The sequence below is a fragment of the Moschus berezovskii genome, chromosome 9 (genome assembly GCF_049115385.1).
Source record: "Moschus berezovskii isolate FMDL1 chromosome 9, NW_MosBer_1.0, whole genome shotgun sequence".
Classification (NCBI taxonomy): Eukaryota; Metazoa; Chordata; class Mammalia; order Artiodactyla; family Moschidae; genus Moschus; species Moschus berezovskii.
In genome coordinates this window covers 34144204-34162003 of record NC_142468.1, presented here as the reverse complement: position 1 = coordinate 34162003, position 17800 = coordinate 34144204, and the positions used below count along the sequence as shown (strand labels likewise).

The 17800-nt window shown below is 37.8% G+C and overlaps 1 protein-coding gene and 1 pseudogene across 1 annotated transcript in view; both read right to left on the bottom strand.

Moving 5' to 3' along the window:
• The window catches only part of EXOC5 (exocyst complex component 5), a 60714-nt gene that overhangs the window by 9251 nt on the left and 33663 nt on the right, over positions 1–17800 (bottom strand). The window contains exons 12-13 of the mRNA XM_055437088.2: positions 14644–14791; positions 2547–2655 (exon numbers count right to left, since the gene is read on the bottom strand). Coding sequence (XP_055293063.1) covers positions 2547–2655; positions 14644–14791 — 257 coding nt within the window. The remainder of the gene's footprint in view (positions 1–2546; positions 2656–14643; positions 14792–17800) is intronic.
• LOC129563274 (calmodulin-alpha pseudogene) lies at positions 12019–12658 on the bottom strand (annotated as a pseudogene).

Sequence of the window (17800 nt, the reverse complement as noted above, 5' to 3'; positions counted from 1 at the left end):
ATTTTGAGCCAGTCCATTGTCCAGTTCTAACTGTTGCTTCTTGACCTGCATACAGATTACTCAGGAGACAGGTTAAGGTGATCTGGTATTCCGATCTCTTTAAGAATTTTCCAGTTTGTTGTGATCCACACAGTCAAAGGCTTTAGTGTAGTCAATGAAGCAGAAGTAAATGTTTTTCTGGAATTCTCTTGTTTTTTCTATGATCCAGCAGATGTGGGTAATTTGATCTCTGTTTCCTCTGCCTTTTCTAAATCCAGCTTGTACATCTGGAAGTTCTCGGTTCACGTACTGTTAATGACTCGCTTGGAGAATTTTGAGCATTACTTTGCTAGCGTGTGAAATGAGTGTGATTTTGTAGCAGTTTACATTCTTTGGCATTGCCTTTCTTTGGGATTGGGATGAAAATTGACCTTTTCCAGTCCTGTGGCCTAAATTTTCAAAAACTGCTGAATTTTCCAAATTTGCTGGCATACTGAGTACAGCACTTTAACAGCATCATCTTTTAGGATCTGAACTAGTTCAGCTGGAATTCCATCACCTCCACTAGCTTTCTAGGTGCTAGATTATAATGCAATTAAGACAAATAAGATTCCTATCCATGTGAACTTACATGCTATTCTCTCTGCTTAAAATACTCTTTCTCCAAATATTCAATTTATTTCTTCACTTCATTCAGCTAATTCATGTCTTCTGAGGCCTTCTCTGACCATCCTTTCTAAAAAAGCCCTCTTCCCCTTGAATTCCCATTCTACCTCCCATTACTATTCTCTATTTCTTACTCAATTTTATTTTTATTCACTGTACTTACTAGTCATTTGTCAATCTTTTCCATAAGAATGCAAGTTCATAAGATTAAGCACTTAAGAATATGTTCAATGAGTGACGCGAATACCAATGGATGAAAATTTTATTGTAACAAGAGCTATGAAAAAAGTTAATCCAATGATGAAATAATGAGTAACTAGGCTGGGAGATGGAGAAGGCAATGGCAAGCCACTCCAGTACTCTTGCCTAGAAAATCCCATGGGTGGAGGAGCCTGGTAGGCTGCAGTCCGTGGGGTCGCTAAGTGTCGGACATGACTGAGCGACTTCACTTTCACTTTTCACTTTCCACTTTCACACACTGGAGAAGGAAATGGCAACCCACTCCAGTGTTCTTGCCTGGAGAATCCCAGGGACAGGGGAGCCTGATGGACTTCCATCTATGGGGTCACACAGAGTCAGACATGACTGAAGTGACTTAGCAGCAGCAGCAGCAGGCTGGGAGAAGTGGGTCACTTTAGCTAGGTCCATCAGCAAAAGACTCTCTAAAAATGTGGCACCTTAGTTATGATAAGAAGGCTGAAAGGAAAGACATGAGAAGAGCTGAAGAAAAAGAAATGCGGGTCGGGAGGGGGGACACCAAGTGCAAAGAACCTGAGTGAGGAAAAAGAATAAAGGCCAGAGTGGCTGGGGTAGTGAAGAGAAATGCAGATGAGATAAGGATGAATATATAAGGGGAGGCCAGATCAAAACTATGCTTTTATAAAGAGTTTGTTGCTGTTTTCCCCCTAAGTGTTATCAGTTCAGTTCAGTTCAGTCACTCAGTCGTGTCCGACTCTCCGCGACCCCATGAATCACAGCACGCCAGGTCTAAGTGTAATAGGAAACCACTAAAAGGTCTTAAACAAAAAAAGTTTAAGACCCTTAAATTTATAACATGACTGTTACATGGAGTCAGTTATTTGGAAAGGTAAGAACGTACAGAGAGACCAGTTAGGAGCAGATGGAGATCATGATGTTTAAATCAGGTTGGCATCAATGGAGATGGAGAAAAGTAGGAGAATTTGAGTTATATTTGACAGTATATAGACAGGATTTGCTGACAGACTGGTTTTCAGGTTTGATGAAAAGAATAATTATGGCAACTCCTGGGTTTGGGGCTTGAGTAAATAGTAAATAGCAATGCCTTTTAAAGACATGAGAAATAATGGGAAAGGAAGAAGTTTAGATGGAAGATAGAGAGTTTCATTTTGGATACATTAAATTTGAGATGTACACAGAACAGATGAGAGAAGTCAAGGAGGCAACCGAACTAATGGGCCCTGAATTTAGGGAAGAGGTCATTATTATCTTATTAATAGCAGTAAACCCAAAAGGGCAAAAACAAAAGAAAAAATTTCATATGAATCTATTTCTTTCCAGGCTTATTGATTAGGCTTATTTTCCTTACCAAACTTTACATTACTCAACTGTCTCAAGCAGAATTGCTGTCATTTCCATTTCTGCCCCCTTAGCATTTAATAACTTACAGCATTGTATTACAGTCTGCCACACACTGCTGTGACTTATGTAGTTTATCCTGCCCTGCTCAATGTAAGCAACATGAGAACTGTGTCTTTGTATAGCTTTTCACATCTGACAAATCCTTGCACTACAGGAAGTTCAAAAAGCATTTTGCTGCATTGACTGAGATGAATATATATAAAACAACAGTATGCATACAGTTTAACCAAACAGGGTCAAAGGAATTTAAGATGAAGTATAATACAAATAAATATACTTACCAGCAAGTCCTGTTTCCAAGGCATAATCAATATGTTCAATACATAAAAATTCCACAAGAATGGTAAAAATTCTAAAGGCATTCCGTGGTAAATCAGAAGGATCAGAGAGCTTTAAAAAGAAAAACCAAATACATCACTCCTCAGGTTTACTTTAAAAAAAAAAAAAAAAACGGCAACTTTTTTTTTTTAAAGCAATCTACTTTGTATAAGACATAGTGTTTTGGTGTCAAACGGTAACTTCAATCTCTTTCACCCACCCAAATGTCTTTCTCATATACATATAGTTAGAGTGCTCCATATTTGTCTACAATTCTCCTGGCATAAATAAAATTACTGTTTTCTGACCTGGATTGCAATCCATGTTAACCGTGACAGGAAAGAAAGAAAAGGAGAGAGAACCAATAGAAAAGAAAATCTAAAGTACACGTTAAAGCCAAGTATGTTTTAAAGAAATACACACAAACACAACATACACATCAGTTCAGTTGAGTTCAGTCGCTCAGTCATGTCCGACTCTCTGCAACCCCATGAATCACAGCAATAATATATATATATTATTACATATAATAAAGTATACTCAACTGCCATGTAAAATGCCTTTCTTAATGCCATAGTAAAAGAAGTCTGAAAGTCACCTACTGAATAAAAGCTATTTTAGTAAAACTCAGAACCAGAAAGGATTCTTCATTTTATTGGAGGGTGGGGACAGGGAAATCAATAACAGACACTATAAAATAGGTCAGGCTCAATCCCACTTTCATCACTTCCCATTGAGTGAACCCTTGAGATGTTATTTAACCCCACCAAATCTCAATTTCTTCATCTGTAAGGTAGGAATAGTATTAATGGTACTTATATCCTAGCCTTGAGATGAAAATAAAGTATGAAAATACATGTAAGATATTTTGAGCTTAGTGTCTGGCACATAAGTTCACACACAACAATAAATGTTCATTTTGATGTTGATATTGCTGCTGATTAACTACTTAGTAAAAGACTCATTAGCAAGTTATGCTGAGAAAATTAAATTCCTCTTAAAATGTTGGAAAATAACCTCTCAACTTCTTATAACTGCTGCCTACATTATTAATCAATTGATTGTTGCCTATTTGTTTTCTCTATTCATGCTCCCTCTGAGAGTAATGCTTGTTATCTGATATATACAGCTGGGTGTTAAAAAGTGCATAACCCACTTTAAATTCTCTAAGTCTCTACTGCTTATAATTATTAGTTTGGTATTACTTGATTCCCTTGCTAGTCTTAAAACCACCCCAACATTTACCCTTCTCTACCACAACTCTCACCTCCCTTCTTTGCTCAACGATGCTTTACAAATGCCATTAGCAAGCCATTTTCCACATTCCTCCTCTCTACATCCATATATTCATGCATAATTGAAAGAAGAAGCAGACTGAAAAATGTGTAAGGATATACAAGACAAAAATAACTGTTAACCAATCGGACCTAATTGACATTCATAAAACATGCTATCCAACAATATTAGGATATACATTTTCTTTAAGTATTCATAAAACATTTACCAAGATGGATCATATTCTGGGCTAAAAAATAAGTCTCAATAAACTTAAAATAGATTCACATTACACAAAATACATCCTCTAACCACAACAGAATCAAAACTGAAATCATTAACAGAAAGATATCTAAAAACTCCTCTTAATATCTGGAAATGATATAACACACTTCTAAGCTACTCTTCAGCCAACAGAAATCAAAAGGGAAATTTAAAAGTATTTTGAACTGAATGAAAATAAACACAACACGCAACAAATAAAAATTTGTTATATGAAGCTAAAGCAGTATCTTAAAGAGAAAGTTATAAGATTAAATCCTTATATCCGAAAATAAGAAGGGTCTCTAAATCAATGATCTCACCTTCCACCTTAAAAAACTAGATACAGAAGGTCAAATGAAGCCCAGGTAAGCAGAAGGAAAAGAAATAATAAAGAGTGGACATCCATGAAATACAAAACAGGAAAATCAATGATACCAAAGCTGATTCTCCAGGGAAACCAATAAACTGATAAACCTATCACACACACATGACACAAATCATAAAAAATGAATAGGTGACATCACTATTGATTCAACAGGTTTTAAAAAGATAATAAGCTACTATATGTGTAATAAATAAGAAAGTCACAGTGTAGAGTACAGCAAACTATCTTCAATACCTTATAATGACCTATAATGAAAAAGAATATACATATTATATATTATATACATAACTGGATCATTTTTCTATACACCAGAAATTAACACAAAACTTTAAACAATTTTTTTTGATTAAAAACACACACACACACACACACACATCAACTGAACATTAAAAAAAAGGATAAGGCAATAACATGAACAACTTAATCCCAAAAAATTCAACAATCTGTGTGAAATATACAAATCTTAAAGGACACAAACTACCAAAGTTCACTTTAAAAGAAATAGGTAACTAAAAATGTTCCGTATCTACTAAAGAAGTTGAATTTGTAGTTAAAAATACTCACAAATTTAAAAACTACAGGCACAAAAGACTTCACTAAGTTCTACCGAATATTTAAGGAAGATATAACACTAATTTTATTCAAACTCTTCTAGAAAATTAAAGAGGAAGGAATATTTCCCAACTCATTCTATGAGGCCAACATTACCTGATAACAAAGCTACAAAGACATTATGAGAAATATGTATAAATCAATATCCTTTGTAAACACAAACAAAAAACTTCTTAACAAAAGTTTAGTAAACCTAATCCAACAATACATAAATAGGACAATACATGATGACCAAGGGGGGTTGATTAAAAGAATGCAAAGTTAACATTTGGAAATCTATCAACTATATTCACAACGTTAACAGAATAACAACAACAAAAAAGCATTTGACAAAGCCTAATATCCATCTTTATAAAAATACCTAGAAAATTATGAATAAAAGAATTTCCTTAATCTGATAAAGAGTATCTATGAAAAATAAATGGGTCCTAATCAAACAGGGTTTCTCTGGTGACTAAGTGGTAAAGACTGCCTGCAGTGCAAGAGACGCAGGTTCCATCTCTGGTCAGGAAGATCCCCTGGAGTAGGAAATGGCAACCCACTCCAGTATTCCTGCCTGGAAAATTCCATGGACAGAGGAGCCTGGTAGGCTACAGTCCATGGGGCTGCAAAGAATCGGACCCAACTAAGCACACGCACGCACACACACACATGTGAGTGTGTGTATATGTATGTGTTTGTGTATGGACCTAGAGGTTATCATACTAACTTAAGTAAGTCAGACAAAGACAAATATCATACAATATAGCTTATTTGTAGAATCTAAAAGAAAAAGAAGACACAAATGAACTTATTTTCAAAAGAGAAAGAGACTCACAGACATAGAAAACAAACTTATGGTTACCAAAGGGAAAAAGGGGATAGGGGAGGGATAAATTATGAGGCTGGGAAAAACATACACAACTATGTATAAAACACACAATCAACAATGACCAACTGTATAGCACAGGGAACTATACTCAATATTATGTAACAATCTATAAGGGAAAAAATATATATACACACATAAATATATGTATAGCTGAACTGCTATGCTGTACACCTAAAACTTAGGCTTCTCTGGTGGCTCAGACAGTAAAGTCTGCCTGCAATGCAAGGGACCTGGGTTCAATCCCTGGGTTGGAAAGACACCCAAGAGAAGGGAATGGCTAGCCACTCCAGTATTTGTGCCTGGAAAATCCCATGGACAGAGGAGTCTGGTGGACAACAGTCCATGGGGTTACAAAGAGTCGGATGTGACAGAGCTACTAATACACACACAAACACACATTCTGAAACTTACATGATATTATAAATCAACTATATTTCAATAAAAATTTTTTTAAAAAAAGGAAAAACCTACAGTTGGAATCATATTAATGATAAAAGACAATACTTTAAGAGTATGCAAGGTGTATGCTCTTCACCACTTATATTCAGCATTGTAGTAGAGGTTCTGACCAATGCAGCAAAGCAAGAAAACAAAACAGGAATCTATATTGAAAGGAATAAGTTAAAACTGACTTTATTGGCAGAAAACATGATACTCCATACAGAAAATCCTATGGAATCTACAAGAAACATTATTAGAATAAGTGAGTTAGGCCAGATTGAAGGTATAGAATCAACATATAAAAATCAACTGTATCTGAAAACTCAGTTTTGCTAAAATGTCACTTCTCCACAAACAGAACTATAGATTCAAAGTAGTTAGTTAGTTAGTTAGTTAGTTAGTTAGTTCAGTCGCTCAGTCGTGTCCGACTCTCCGCGACCCCATGAATCACAGCACGCCAGGCCTCCCTGTCCATCACCAACTCCCGGAGTTCACTCAAACTCATGTCCACAGAGTCAGTGATGCCATCCAGCCATCTCATTCTCCATCGTCCCCTTCTCCTCCTGCCCCCAACCTTTCCCAGCATCAGAGTCTTTTCCAGTGACTCAGCTCGTTGCATGAGGTGGCCAAAGTATTGCAGTTTACTTCAGTCTAAATACCAAACTTCTTTCCCCCCAGAAACTGACAAACTGACCACGTGAATTATATGAAAACACCTCCTATGGAAATGTTAGAGGATTTTCACTACCTGATTCAAGATTTATAGTTATAGTGATCAAAAAAGTGTTAAATTCTCAGAAGAAAACAGAGGCAGTATGCTCTTTGACATAAGTCTTAGCAATCTTTTTTGGATCTGTCTCCTAAAGCAAGAGAAGAGAAACAAAAGCAAAAATAAAATGGTACACAATCAAACTTAAAAGTTGAGCACAGCAAAGGAAACCACCAGCAAAACAAAAAGGCAACATACTGAATGGGAAAAGATATTTGCAAATGATATGCAAGGTAAATGGTTATTAATATCCAGAAATATTAAAAAGTCATATAATTCAATATTTAAAAAAAAAAAAACTGATTAAAACTTGGGCAGAGAATCTGAACAGACATTTTTCCAAAGGCGACAAACAGATGGCCAGCAGGCAGATGAAAAGATCCTCAACATCATTAATCATCAGAGAAATGCAAATCAAAACACATACCTCATACAGAATGGCTATCAAGTCTACAAACAACAAGTGTTGGCAAGGATGTGGAGAAAAGGGAACCCTAGCAAAACGTTAGTAGGACTGTAAATTGGTGCAGCCACTATGAAAAACAGTATGGAGGTTCCTCAAACAACTGACAGTATAATTATCATAAGACCCATACCTGGGTACATAGCAAAAAAGATTCCATACCTGGGTACATAGCAAAAAAACAAAAACACTAATCCAAAAAGATACATTCATCCCCATGTTCACAGCAGCATTATCTACAATTGCCAAGATAGGGAAGCAACCTAAGTGCCATTAACAGATGAATGGATAAGAATATGTGATATATATGTACTACTCAGCCATAAAAAATTGAAATTTTGCCATTTGCAGCAACATGGAAGGACCTACATAGCACTATGCTAAGTGAAATAAATCAGAGAAAGAGAAATAGTGTATGATATCACACATGAGGAATCTAAAAAAACACAACAAACTAGTGAATAGAACAAAAAAGAAGCAGACTCATAGATACAGAGAACAAACTAGTGGTTACCACTGTGGGGGGATACATGGATATGGTGTAGGAGACACAAACTATTGGGCATAAGACAGGTGCAAGATATTGTACCACATGGAGAATATAGCCAATATTTTGTAGTAACTGTATATAACGAGTAATCTTTCAAAATCATATTAAAAATGTTAAAGGTTTTTTTAAGAAAGAAAACTTAAAGGAAACAAATACAATAAAAGAAAATATAAAAGGAAATCTTTGTGACCTTAGGTTAGGCAAAGATTCCTTATATATGATACCAAAAATACCTCCCATAACAGAAAAGTGTCAAAATTAATAACTTCTACTCTGAAATACTGTTTAGATATGAAAAGACAAACCACAGACTGAAAAAAAAAATCTGCAGATTAGGTATCTGATAAATGAGTTTTTCCCTGGTGGCTCAGACGGTAAAGCATCTGCCTGCAATGCAGGAGACCTGGGTTCGATTCCTGGGTTGGGAAGATCCGCTGAAGGAAATGGCAATGACTCCAATAGTCTTGCCTGGAAAATTCCATGGACGGAGGAGCCTGGTAGGCTACAGTCCATGGGGTCGCGAAGAGTTGGACACAACTGAGAGACTTCACTTTAAACTTTAAAAAAAAATGAGTTTTAACTAGATATACAACTGTCAAGAAATAAGAACCCAATTTTTAAAAATGTTACTAAGGAGAAATGAAAGCTTATGTCTGCATAAGGATATATACATGAACGTTCAAAGCAGCTTCATTTTTAACAATCAAACACTGGAGCCAATCTAAACTGCCATCAATAGGTAAGTGGATAAGCAAAACAGTGAAGAATCTGCCTTTAATGCAGGAGACTACGGTTCAATCCCTGGGTCAGGAAGATCCCCAACAGAAGAAAATGGCTACCCACTCCAGTATTCTTGCCTGGAGAATCCCATGGATAGAGAAGTCCATGGGTCACAAAGAGTCGGACATGACTGAGCAACTAACACTTGCACTTCTTTTCCATTAAATAAAATACTATTCAGCAATAAAAGAGCATACTAATACACACAACATGAATGAATTTCAAAACATTTATGCTGAGTTAAAGAATCCAGAAACACATGTATGTACTATAATCCCATTTATTAAAAATTCTAGAAAATTAATCAACTTCTTGAAAATCCTATTTAGTTTTCAAGACTCAGTCCTGAGTCTTGACAACTTCTTTTTGACAACTAATCTACAGTGAAGGAGGTCATGGTTGCCTGAGGACAGAAACAGAGGGAGGAGAAAAGGAGAATTTACAAGCAAAAAAGGAAACTTCGGGGGTGATGATCTGTTCATTACTTTGATTGCACTATAGCTTCATAAATGTACACATATTTACCAAAGTTATCAAACTGTCCAGTTCAAATACATGCAGTCTACTCAATGTCAATTATATCTCGACATTTCTAAGTTTTTTTTAAAAAGAAAAATACACCAAATCTTATTACACTGCCCTGTTTTATATCCTTTAATATCTCCATCAACATCTAACAAGGTCAAGTCCAAATTGCTAAGTATGGTATAAAAAGAGTTTTTGTCTACATTTTCAAATTCCTGTCTCTCTCCCCATATCCTTTTTCAGTACAAGCATTTCATGCTGCATGATTGTTCTCTGTATATGTCTTTGTGCATGTAATATTCTCTTTTCCTGAAACCGCCTGCCAGAATCATCTTCTTGAAGATACTCTATTTATCTTTCAAGACCCAGACCTCAAATGTCCTCTCCTTTTTGAAATCTTCCCTGAAAAATCAGTTCAGTTCAGTTCAGTCGCTCAGTCGTGTCCGACTCTCCGCGACCCCATGAATCACAGCACGCCAGGCCTCCCTGTCCATCACCAACTCCCGGAGTTCACTCAAACTCATATCCACAGAGTCGGTGATGCCATCCAGACATCTCATTCTCCGTCGTCCCCTTCTCCTCCCGCCCCCAACCTTTCCCAGCATCAGTCTTTTCCAGTGAGTCAACTCGTCGCATGAGGTGGCCAAAGTATTGCAGCTTCAGCTTTAGCATCAGTCCTTCCAATGAACACCCAGGATCGATCTCCCTTAGAATGGACTGGTTGGATCTCCTTGCAGTAGAAGGGACTCTCAAGAGTCTTCTCCAACACCACAGTTCAAAAGCATCAATTCTTCGGCGATCAGCTTTCTTCACAGTCCAACTCTCACATCCATACATGACCACGGGAAAAACCATCGCCTTGACTAGACGGACCTTTGTTGGCAAAGTAATGTCTCTGCTTTTTAATATATTATCAAGATTGATCATAACTTTCCTTCCAAGGAGTAAGCATCTTTTAATTTCATGGCTGCAATCACCATCTGCAGTGATTTTGGACCCTGAAAAATACTCGCTCTCAATTCCTTAACCAGTCAGAGCCGGCTGCTTCTTCTTTAGGTCTCAATAGTGTGTATCTGTTGTTCTGTTCAGTAGCCCAGTCCTGTTCGACTCTTTGCAACGCCATGGACTGCAGCACATCAGGCCTCCCTGTCCCTCACCATCTCCCGAAGTTTGCCCAAGTTCATGTCCATCACATCGGTGATGCCATCCAGCCATTTCATCCTCTGAGGCTCTCTTTTCCTTCTGCCCTTAATCTTTTCCAGTAACAGGGACTTTTCCAATGAGTCAGCTGTTTCACATCAGATGACCAAAATGCTGGAGCTTCAGCTTTAGCGTCAGTCCTTCCAACAAGTATTCAGGGTTGATTTCCCTTAAGATTGACTGGTTTGATCTCCTTGCTGTCCAAGGTATTCTTAGGAGTCTTCTCCAACACCACAGTTCGAAGGCATAAATTCTTGGTGCTCTGCCTTCTTTACAGTCCAGCTCTCCCAATGGTACATGACCACTGGGAAGACCATAGCCTTGACTATATGGACCTTTGTCAGCAGAGTATATACTGTCTAGGTCTGTCATAGCTTTCCTGCCAAGAAGCAACTGTCTTCTGATTTCATGGCTTCAGTCACCATCCACAGTGATTTTAGAGCCCAAGAAGAGGAAATCTGTCACTATATACTATATACATAGTGTATATCTACTTGCACTAATTCTTTTTTTTTTTTAATTTTAAGTTAATGGTCTTTTTATTGGGAAAAAAAAAGACTAGCATTTACAACTTGGAATAGATGTAAATTGTAAATTTCTTGAACAGCAGTGTTGATGGTTGTGCTCAAGTCCACAGCCGCAGCCTACTCTGCCAGCTCCAAGTCATGGTTCAGAACGTTTTAAAAACAGAGAGTCCAAAGATGCTCCCTTGATAAAAGTTTCTTTTTAAAAATTTGTATGAATGGTGATAGCCTGACACACATTCCGCTCAGCACAACGCAGACAACCTGCAGACACACACAGGCACGCCACCAGGGTGTGTCACGGTCACCAGGGGCGTTACGAGGCCCGCCTGCAGCGGTGGGGCTGCGCCTGGACAGTTCTCCTACACAGCATCCTGAGGTAAACCAATCTGAAATGCCTCTTCTCAGTAAACCAGCTACAACAATTTACACTAACAATTTGAACTAGAACCCCTCTGAGTAGGTTTTGAATTTGTTTTTTTCACGTTTTCATTTTTAATACAAACGCCTGACTGTGCTCAATTGTCAAGCTGCATGCATGAAAAACTGGCCAGCCCAAACAGTGTTATTAATCATGAGCAGATGGACCTGCCAGGAGTCCACTAAGTGCTTCCTTATTGTTAAGGTAGGACAAGTATTTATATTGGAAAACTTTAGGGGACAGGACCACCAACTAATACATGCAGATTTGTATGTGGACAGAAGGTACTTCTGACATTCGGTTTTGCTATATAGAAACAGAATGAGGAAATTAACTTTTTTTTTTATTGCAAGAGGTAAGTAAAGAGTCAGTCTGATTCTTCTAGAGGGGAAAGGAGTTGAAAGCAGGTCTTCATTTTGCAGTCATCATCTGTACGAATTCTTTGTAGTTGACTTGTCTGTCTCCGTCGATGTCTGCTTCTCTGATCATTTCATCGACTTCCTCGTCTGTCAGTTTCTCTCCCAGGTTTGTCATGATGTGGCGGAGCTCTGCGGCGCTGATATAACCGCTGCCATCCTTGTCAAAGACTCGGAATGCCTCACGGATTTCTTCTTCATTGTCGGTGTCTTTCATTTTTCTAGCCATCATAGTCAAAAATTCTGGGAAGTCAATGGTGCCATTACCATCAGCGTCCACCTTGTTGATCATGTCCTGCAATTCGGCTTCTGTTGGGTTCTGACCCAACGACTTCATGACGGTTCCAAGTTCCTTGGTCGTGATGGTGCCATCACCATCTTTGTCAAATAGGGAGAAAGCTTCCTTGAATTCAGCAATCTGCTCTTCGGTCAGCTGATCAGCCATGGTGCAAGCGAGGCAGGGAGGCCGAAAGAGCGAGGGTGGCTGCGCCGGGGCCGGGACCGAAGGGCGCCTCCGCTACAGCTGCTGCCGGGTCGCCGTGTGCGCTGAGCGCTGTGCAGCTGCCAACCGCCGCCACCAACCGCGCCAACGGCTCCTGCCCGCCAGGCTCTCAGCACCGCCGCCTGCACTAATTTTTAATGTATCTACCTCTTTTCTCACTATTCAAAAGTAATATGTATGTTTTGTATTTATAACCTTAATGCCTAACATGGCAGGTGGTACAAAGTAAACACAAAATAATGTTTGTTAGATCAGACTGCAATGAATTAAACTGATTTTCAATTTTGTCATTATCCAGACAGAAAGTCATGATTTAAATCTAGTTACCGAGTGTGACTCACGGGTTTCCCAGGTGGCGCTAGTGGTAAAGAACTTGTCTGCCATGCCAGAGATATAAGAAACCTAGCTTCAATCCCTGGGTTGGGAAGATCCCCTGGAGAAGGGCATAGCAACCCACTCCAGTATTCTTGCCTAGAGAATCCCTTGGACAGAGGAGCCTGGCAGGCTACATCCCACAGGTTTGCACAGAGTTGGACACAACTAAAGTGACTAAGCACACACTGTGGCTCAAAACAATAAATATGTTGACAGCTTCAGGTTTGATGATCTGATGGTGTAGAAATATTTTAACATATTTCCAGTATTCAGAAGAGTAGAGCTATTACTATATCAAATATAGCCATCACAAACCCTGAGGTGTCATATCTTAACATTTTTCCAAATGTACTTCAGATTTTTTTCTCCTGTGGTGGCAGGGGGAGTCCAACATTATAAAGTGCCTTAGGTATTCCTCCCAAGACAACCACTGCTCTGAAATTGTTCATCACAGCCGTGTTGTGTATGTTCCTGAACAAAGTATTTTTATTTTTGAAAACTTTATATTGTGGTATAATGAATATATCTTTCCCCATCTTGCTCTTTCCACTAAACATTGTATTTTTGAGATTACTCATGCTGATACATGTAACTCTAGTTTAGTCATTTAAATTGGTATATTAGCTTTCTGGTATATGAACAATGTCTCTTTATCAATTCTTTCTACAGCACACTTAGTTTGCTTCTAATTTTTCACCATAACAAACAATGTAGCTTATGATGTTAGACATGTCCTGTGAACCCACAAATTCTCTAAGAAATTAACAAATTACTCTCCAAAGTATACCAATTATTACTTCCATTGGCAGTGTATAAGAATTTCTATTGCTCCACATCCTTACCAAGAGTATCAACAAAATTTTTTCCAGCCTATCGAGAATTAGTATTTTCCCTGTCTTAAGTTTCATTTCCCACCAATGAGACTAAATATCTTATTGATAACTCACATTTTCTGTATTTATGTATAGCCTTTGACTTCTTTTCTATCGATTTATATTTACATATACAGTCTATATTGATCCATCAATATAAATATATGGACCACACACATCATACAAATAAAAAATTACAACTACCTCAACTCTCAATTTCATACTTAAGAAATATGTAGCTCAGTTTCCTCCTCTGTAAAACAGAGATAACAACCTCACAGAAATGTTACAATGACTAAATGAGTTAATGAATACCTAAAGTGCTTGGAATAGTGCCTGGAACATAGTATGTGCTGTACAATTACTAACAAGTATTATCTGTTTTATAAATCTGCTAGTAAAACTGGTTAAAGCCTTCTTTTCACACCCTGGCTTAACTGTTTACTTTGTTAAAGTGTGTTTGTTGAAGGCATTCTAAATTTTTAATGGAGTCAATTTTTCCTTTCCTTTGATATCTGTTCTTAAAACATCCTTCTCTCCCTACTTCTGTATTTCTTTATGATCTGGTTCTAACCCTCACTTTCATATCTTGATTTAATATCTCACTGAAAAAAATTCGGTATGCTCGTTTAAAACCATATTAAAATATACTTATAAACAATTTAAAAATAATTTTGTTCCCTAAACAAAAATCCTACTTTTTCATTATGATAAACAGGTGTTCATAACCAGACAGCAGAGCTACATCTTAGTATAAACAAGCAAAACTTAAAATACACAGCTAGATATAAATTAAATAAAGGTACAATTCTTACCCTATGACATCTTTCAAAGGCTTGTTTGGTTTCTTGCAAAAGATTAACCACCACTTCCTGGGACAGGAAAGTCTCTCCATGAGTATCAATACTTGGCCCCAGTGGTAAGTTGGTACGTTGTCTAATTCTCTCCTTCAGATCTTGAATACTAGTGCATAATAGAAACAAATGAAAAAAGAAGACTACTATACATAGATTTCAATTTCAAGTACTCTGAAACTTAGTATACATGAACTAATAAAAAGAAAAAAAATGGACCAATAGCAGGAGACCTAAAACTTCTAATTTCAATAAGTAGTTCTATAAAGTGAAGCAAGCATTAATCTCTAAATAGAAGACTAACATATGAAAAGTGAGTAGATCTGCAGTTATTATCTCTAAAGTCTCTTTTAGGTCTACAATTCTGACTCAATAACCAAAAACTCCTTGTTTGGTTTCCTTAGGAAGTAGGCTTTTCAAAGTAAGCTAATATTTCAGATAATTAAATGGCCCCACTTAACACAAGCTTTAAAATTTTAAAGCTTTTTAAACATACTAACTACTTAAGCATACCGTACATTTCTTTATTACTAGTAAACATAATTTAGCTTTTCTAAATGACCGAGGGTTATTAAGAACATTTATAATATTTATAGAAGGCTAGATTACTTTTGTTCCTATTAATAGAATATATAGCTCCAGATTGTGAACTTTTTAAAAAAATTCTTATGGTTGTTTTTTAGCTTTTCTCTTTTACTTGCTACTGACTTTAGATGTCACTTCTTATTCCTAATTATAATCTCTTCATGATCATTATTTACTATATAACAAGCTGGGAAATAAGCTGATTTAGCTGTATGCATATTAATGAACCATCAACTCTCATAGTTCACAAAAGTCATTTTGATTCATCCTAGAATCAACTAAATTCCAGATAGGTAAGATCTAGATTACTGAGCTGCCACCAATTCTTATAGCAAATCATTTTATTTTCTTTTAGAATATGAGTAAATTCAGCTTTTAATGTATTCCTTAAACAAGTTAATGCCCAAGTCATTTAAAAAGCTCAGGTTATCAATTTGCAGGGGGTTTTGTTCTTTTTAACCACACCTGCAAGAGCAGCAATAAAAGAATTTACTTCCTAATAACCTGAAATAATTAACTCAGTTTGAAAAAAGGAAAGAACGGAGGATGGGAGGAACTCTTTATGGCACTGATATTCTGTTTTACATTTTAATAATGTTATATTAGAATATTTCAACATGTGGCTCAAAACAGGATTTGATAAATGGTATAAAAAAACTGAAAAGAATTTTTCACAGAAAATTCTAATGACTATCAATATTTCACAAGTTATCCAAATATAAAAGTTTTTAATATCTTTAAGTTCAGTTCAGTTCAGTCGCTCAGTCGTGTCCGACTCCTTGCAATCCCATGAATCACAGCACGCCAGGCCTCCCTGTCCATGACCAACTCCTGAGTTCACTCAAACTCATGTCCATCGAGTTGGTGATGCCATCCAGCCATCTCATTCTCTGTCGTCCCCTTCTCCTCCTGCCCCCAATCCCTGCCAGCATCAGAGTCTTTTATAGTGAGTCAACTCTTCTCATGAGGTGGCCAAAGTATTGGAGTTTCAGCTTTACCATCAGTCCTTCCAGTGAACACCCAGGACTGACCTCCTTTAAAATGGACTGGTTGGATCTTCTTGCAGTCCAAGGGACTCTAAAGAGTCTTCTCCAACACCACAGTTCAAAAGCATCAATTCTTTGGTGATCAGCTTTCTTTACAGTCCAACTCTCACATCCATACATGACCACGGGAAAAACCATAGCCTTGACTAGATGGACCTTTGTTGGCAAAGTAATATATCTGCTTTTTAATATGCTGCCTGCTGCTGCTGCTAAGTCACTTCAGTCATGTCCAACTCTGTGTGACCCCATAGACGGAAGCCCACCAGGCTCCCCCGTCCCTGGGATTCTCCAGGCAAGAACACTGGAGTGGGTTGCCATTTCCTTCTCCAATGTGTGAAAGGGAAAAGTGAAAGTGAAGTTGCTCAGTCGTGTCCGACCCTTAGCGATCCCATGGACTGCAGCCTACCAGGCTGCTCCATTCATGGGATTTTCTAGGCAAGAGTACTGGACTAGGTTGGTCATAACTTTCCTTCCAAGGAATATGCGTCTTTTAATTTCATGGCTGCAATCAGCATCCGCATTGATTTTGGAGCCCAAAAAAATAAAGTCTGACACTGTTTCCACTGTTTGCCCATCTATCTCCCATGCAGTGATGGGACCAGATGCCATGATCTTAGTTTTCTGAATGTTGAGCTTCAAGCCAACTTTTTCACTCTCACTTTCAACAAGAGGCTTTTTAGTTCCTCTTCACTTTCTGCCATAAGGGTGGTATCATCTGCATATCTGAGGTTATTGATATTTCTCCCAGCAATCTTGATTCCAGCTTGTGCTTCTTCCAGCCCAGCGTTCCTCATGATGTACTCTGCATATAAGTTAAACAAGCAGGGTGACAATATACAGCCTTGATGTACTCCTTTTCCTATTTGGAACCAGTCTGTTGTTCCATGTACAGTTGTAACTGTTGCTTCCTGACCTGCATACAGGTTTCTCGAGGCAGGTCAGGTGGTCTGGTATTCCCATCTCTTTCAGAATTTTCCACAGTTTGTTGTGATCCATACAGTTAAAGGCTTTGGCATAGTCAATGAAGCAGAAATAGATGTTTTTCTAGAACTCTCTTGCTTTTTCCATGATCCAGCAGATGTTGGCAATTTGATCTCTGGTCCCTCTGCCTTTTCTAAAACCTGCTTGAACATCTGGAAGTTCATGGTTCACGTATTGCTGAAGCCTGGCTTGGAGAATTTTGAGCATGACTTTACTAGCGTGTGAGATGAGCGCAACTGTGCAGTAGTTTGAGCATTCTTAGGCATTGCCTTTCTTTGGGACTGGAATGAAGACTGACCTCTTCCAGTCCTGTGGCCACTGTTGAGTTTTCCAAATTTGCTGGCATATTGAGGTCAGCACTTTCACAGCCTCATCTTTCAGGATTTGAAATAGCTCAACTGGAATTCCATCACCTCCACTAGCTTTGTTCGTAGTGATGCTTTCTAAGGCCCACTTGACTTCACATTCCAGGATGTCTGGCTCTAGGTGAGTGATCACACCATCGT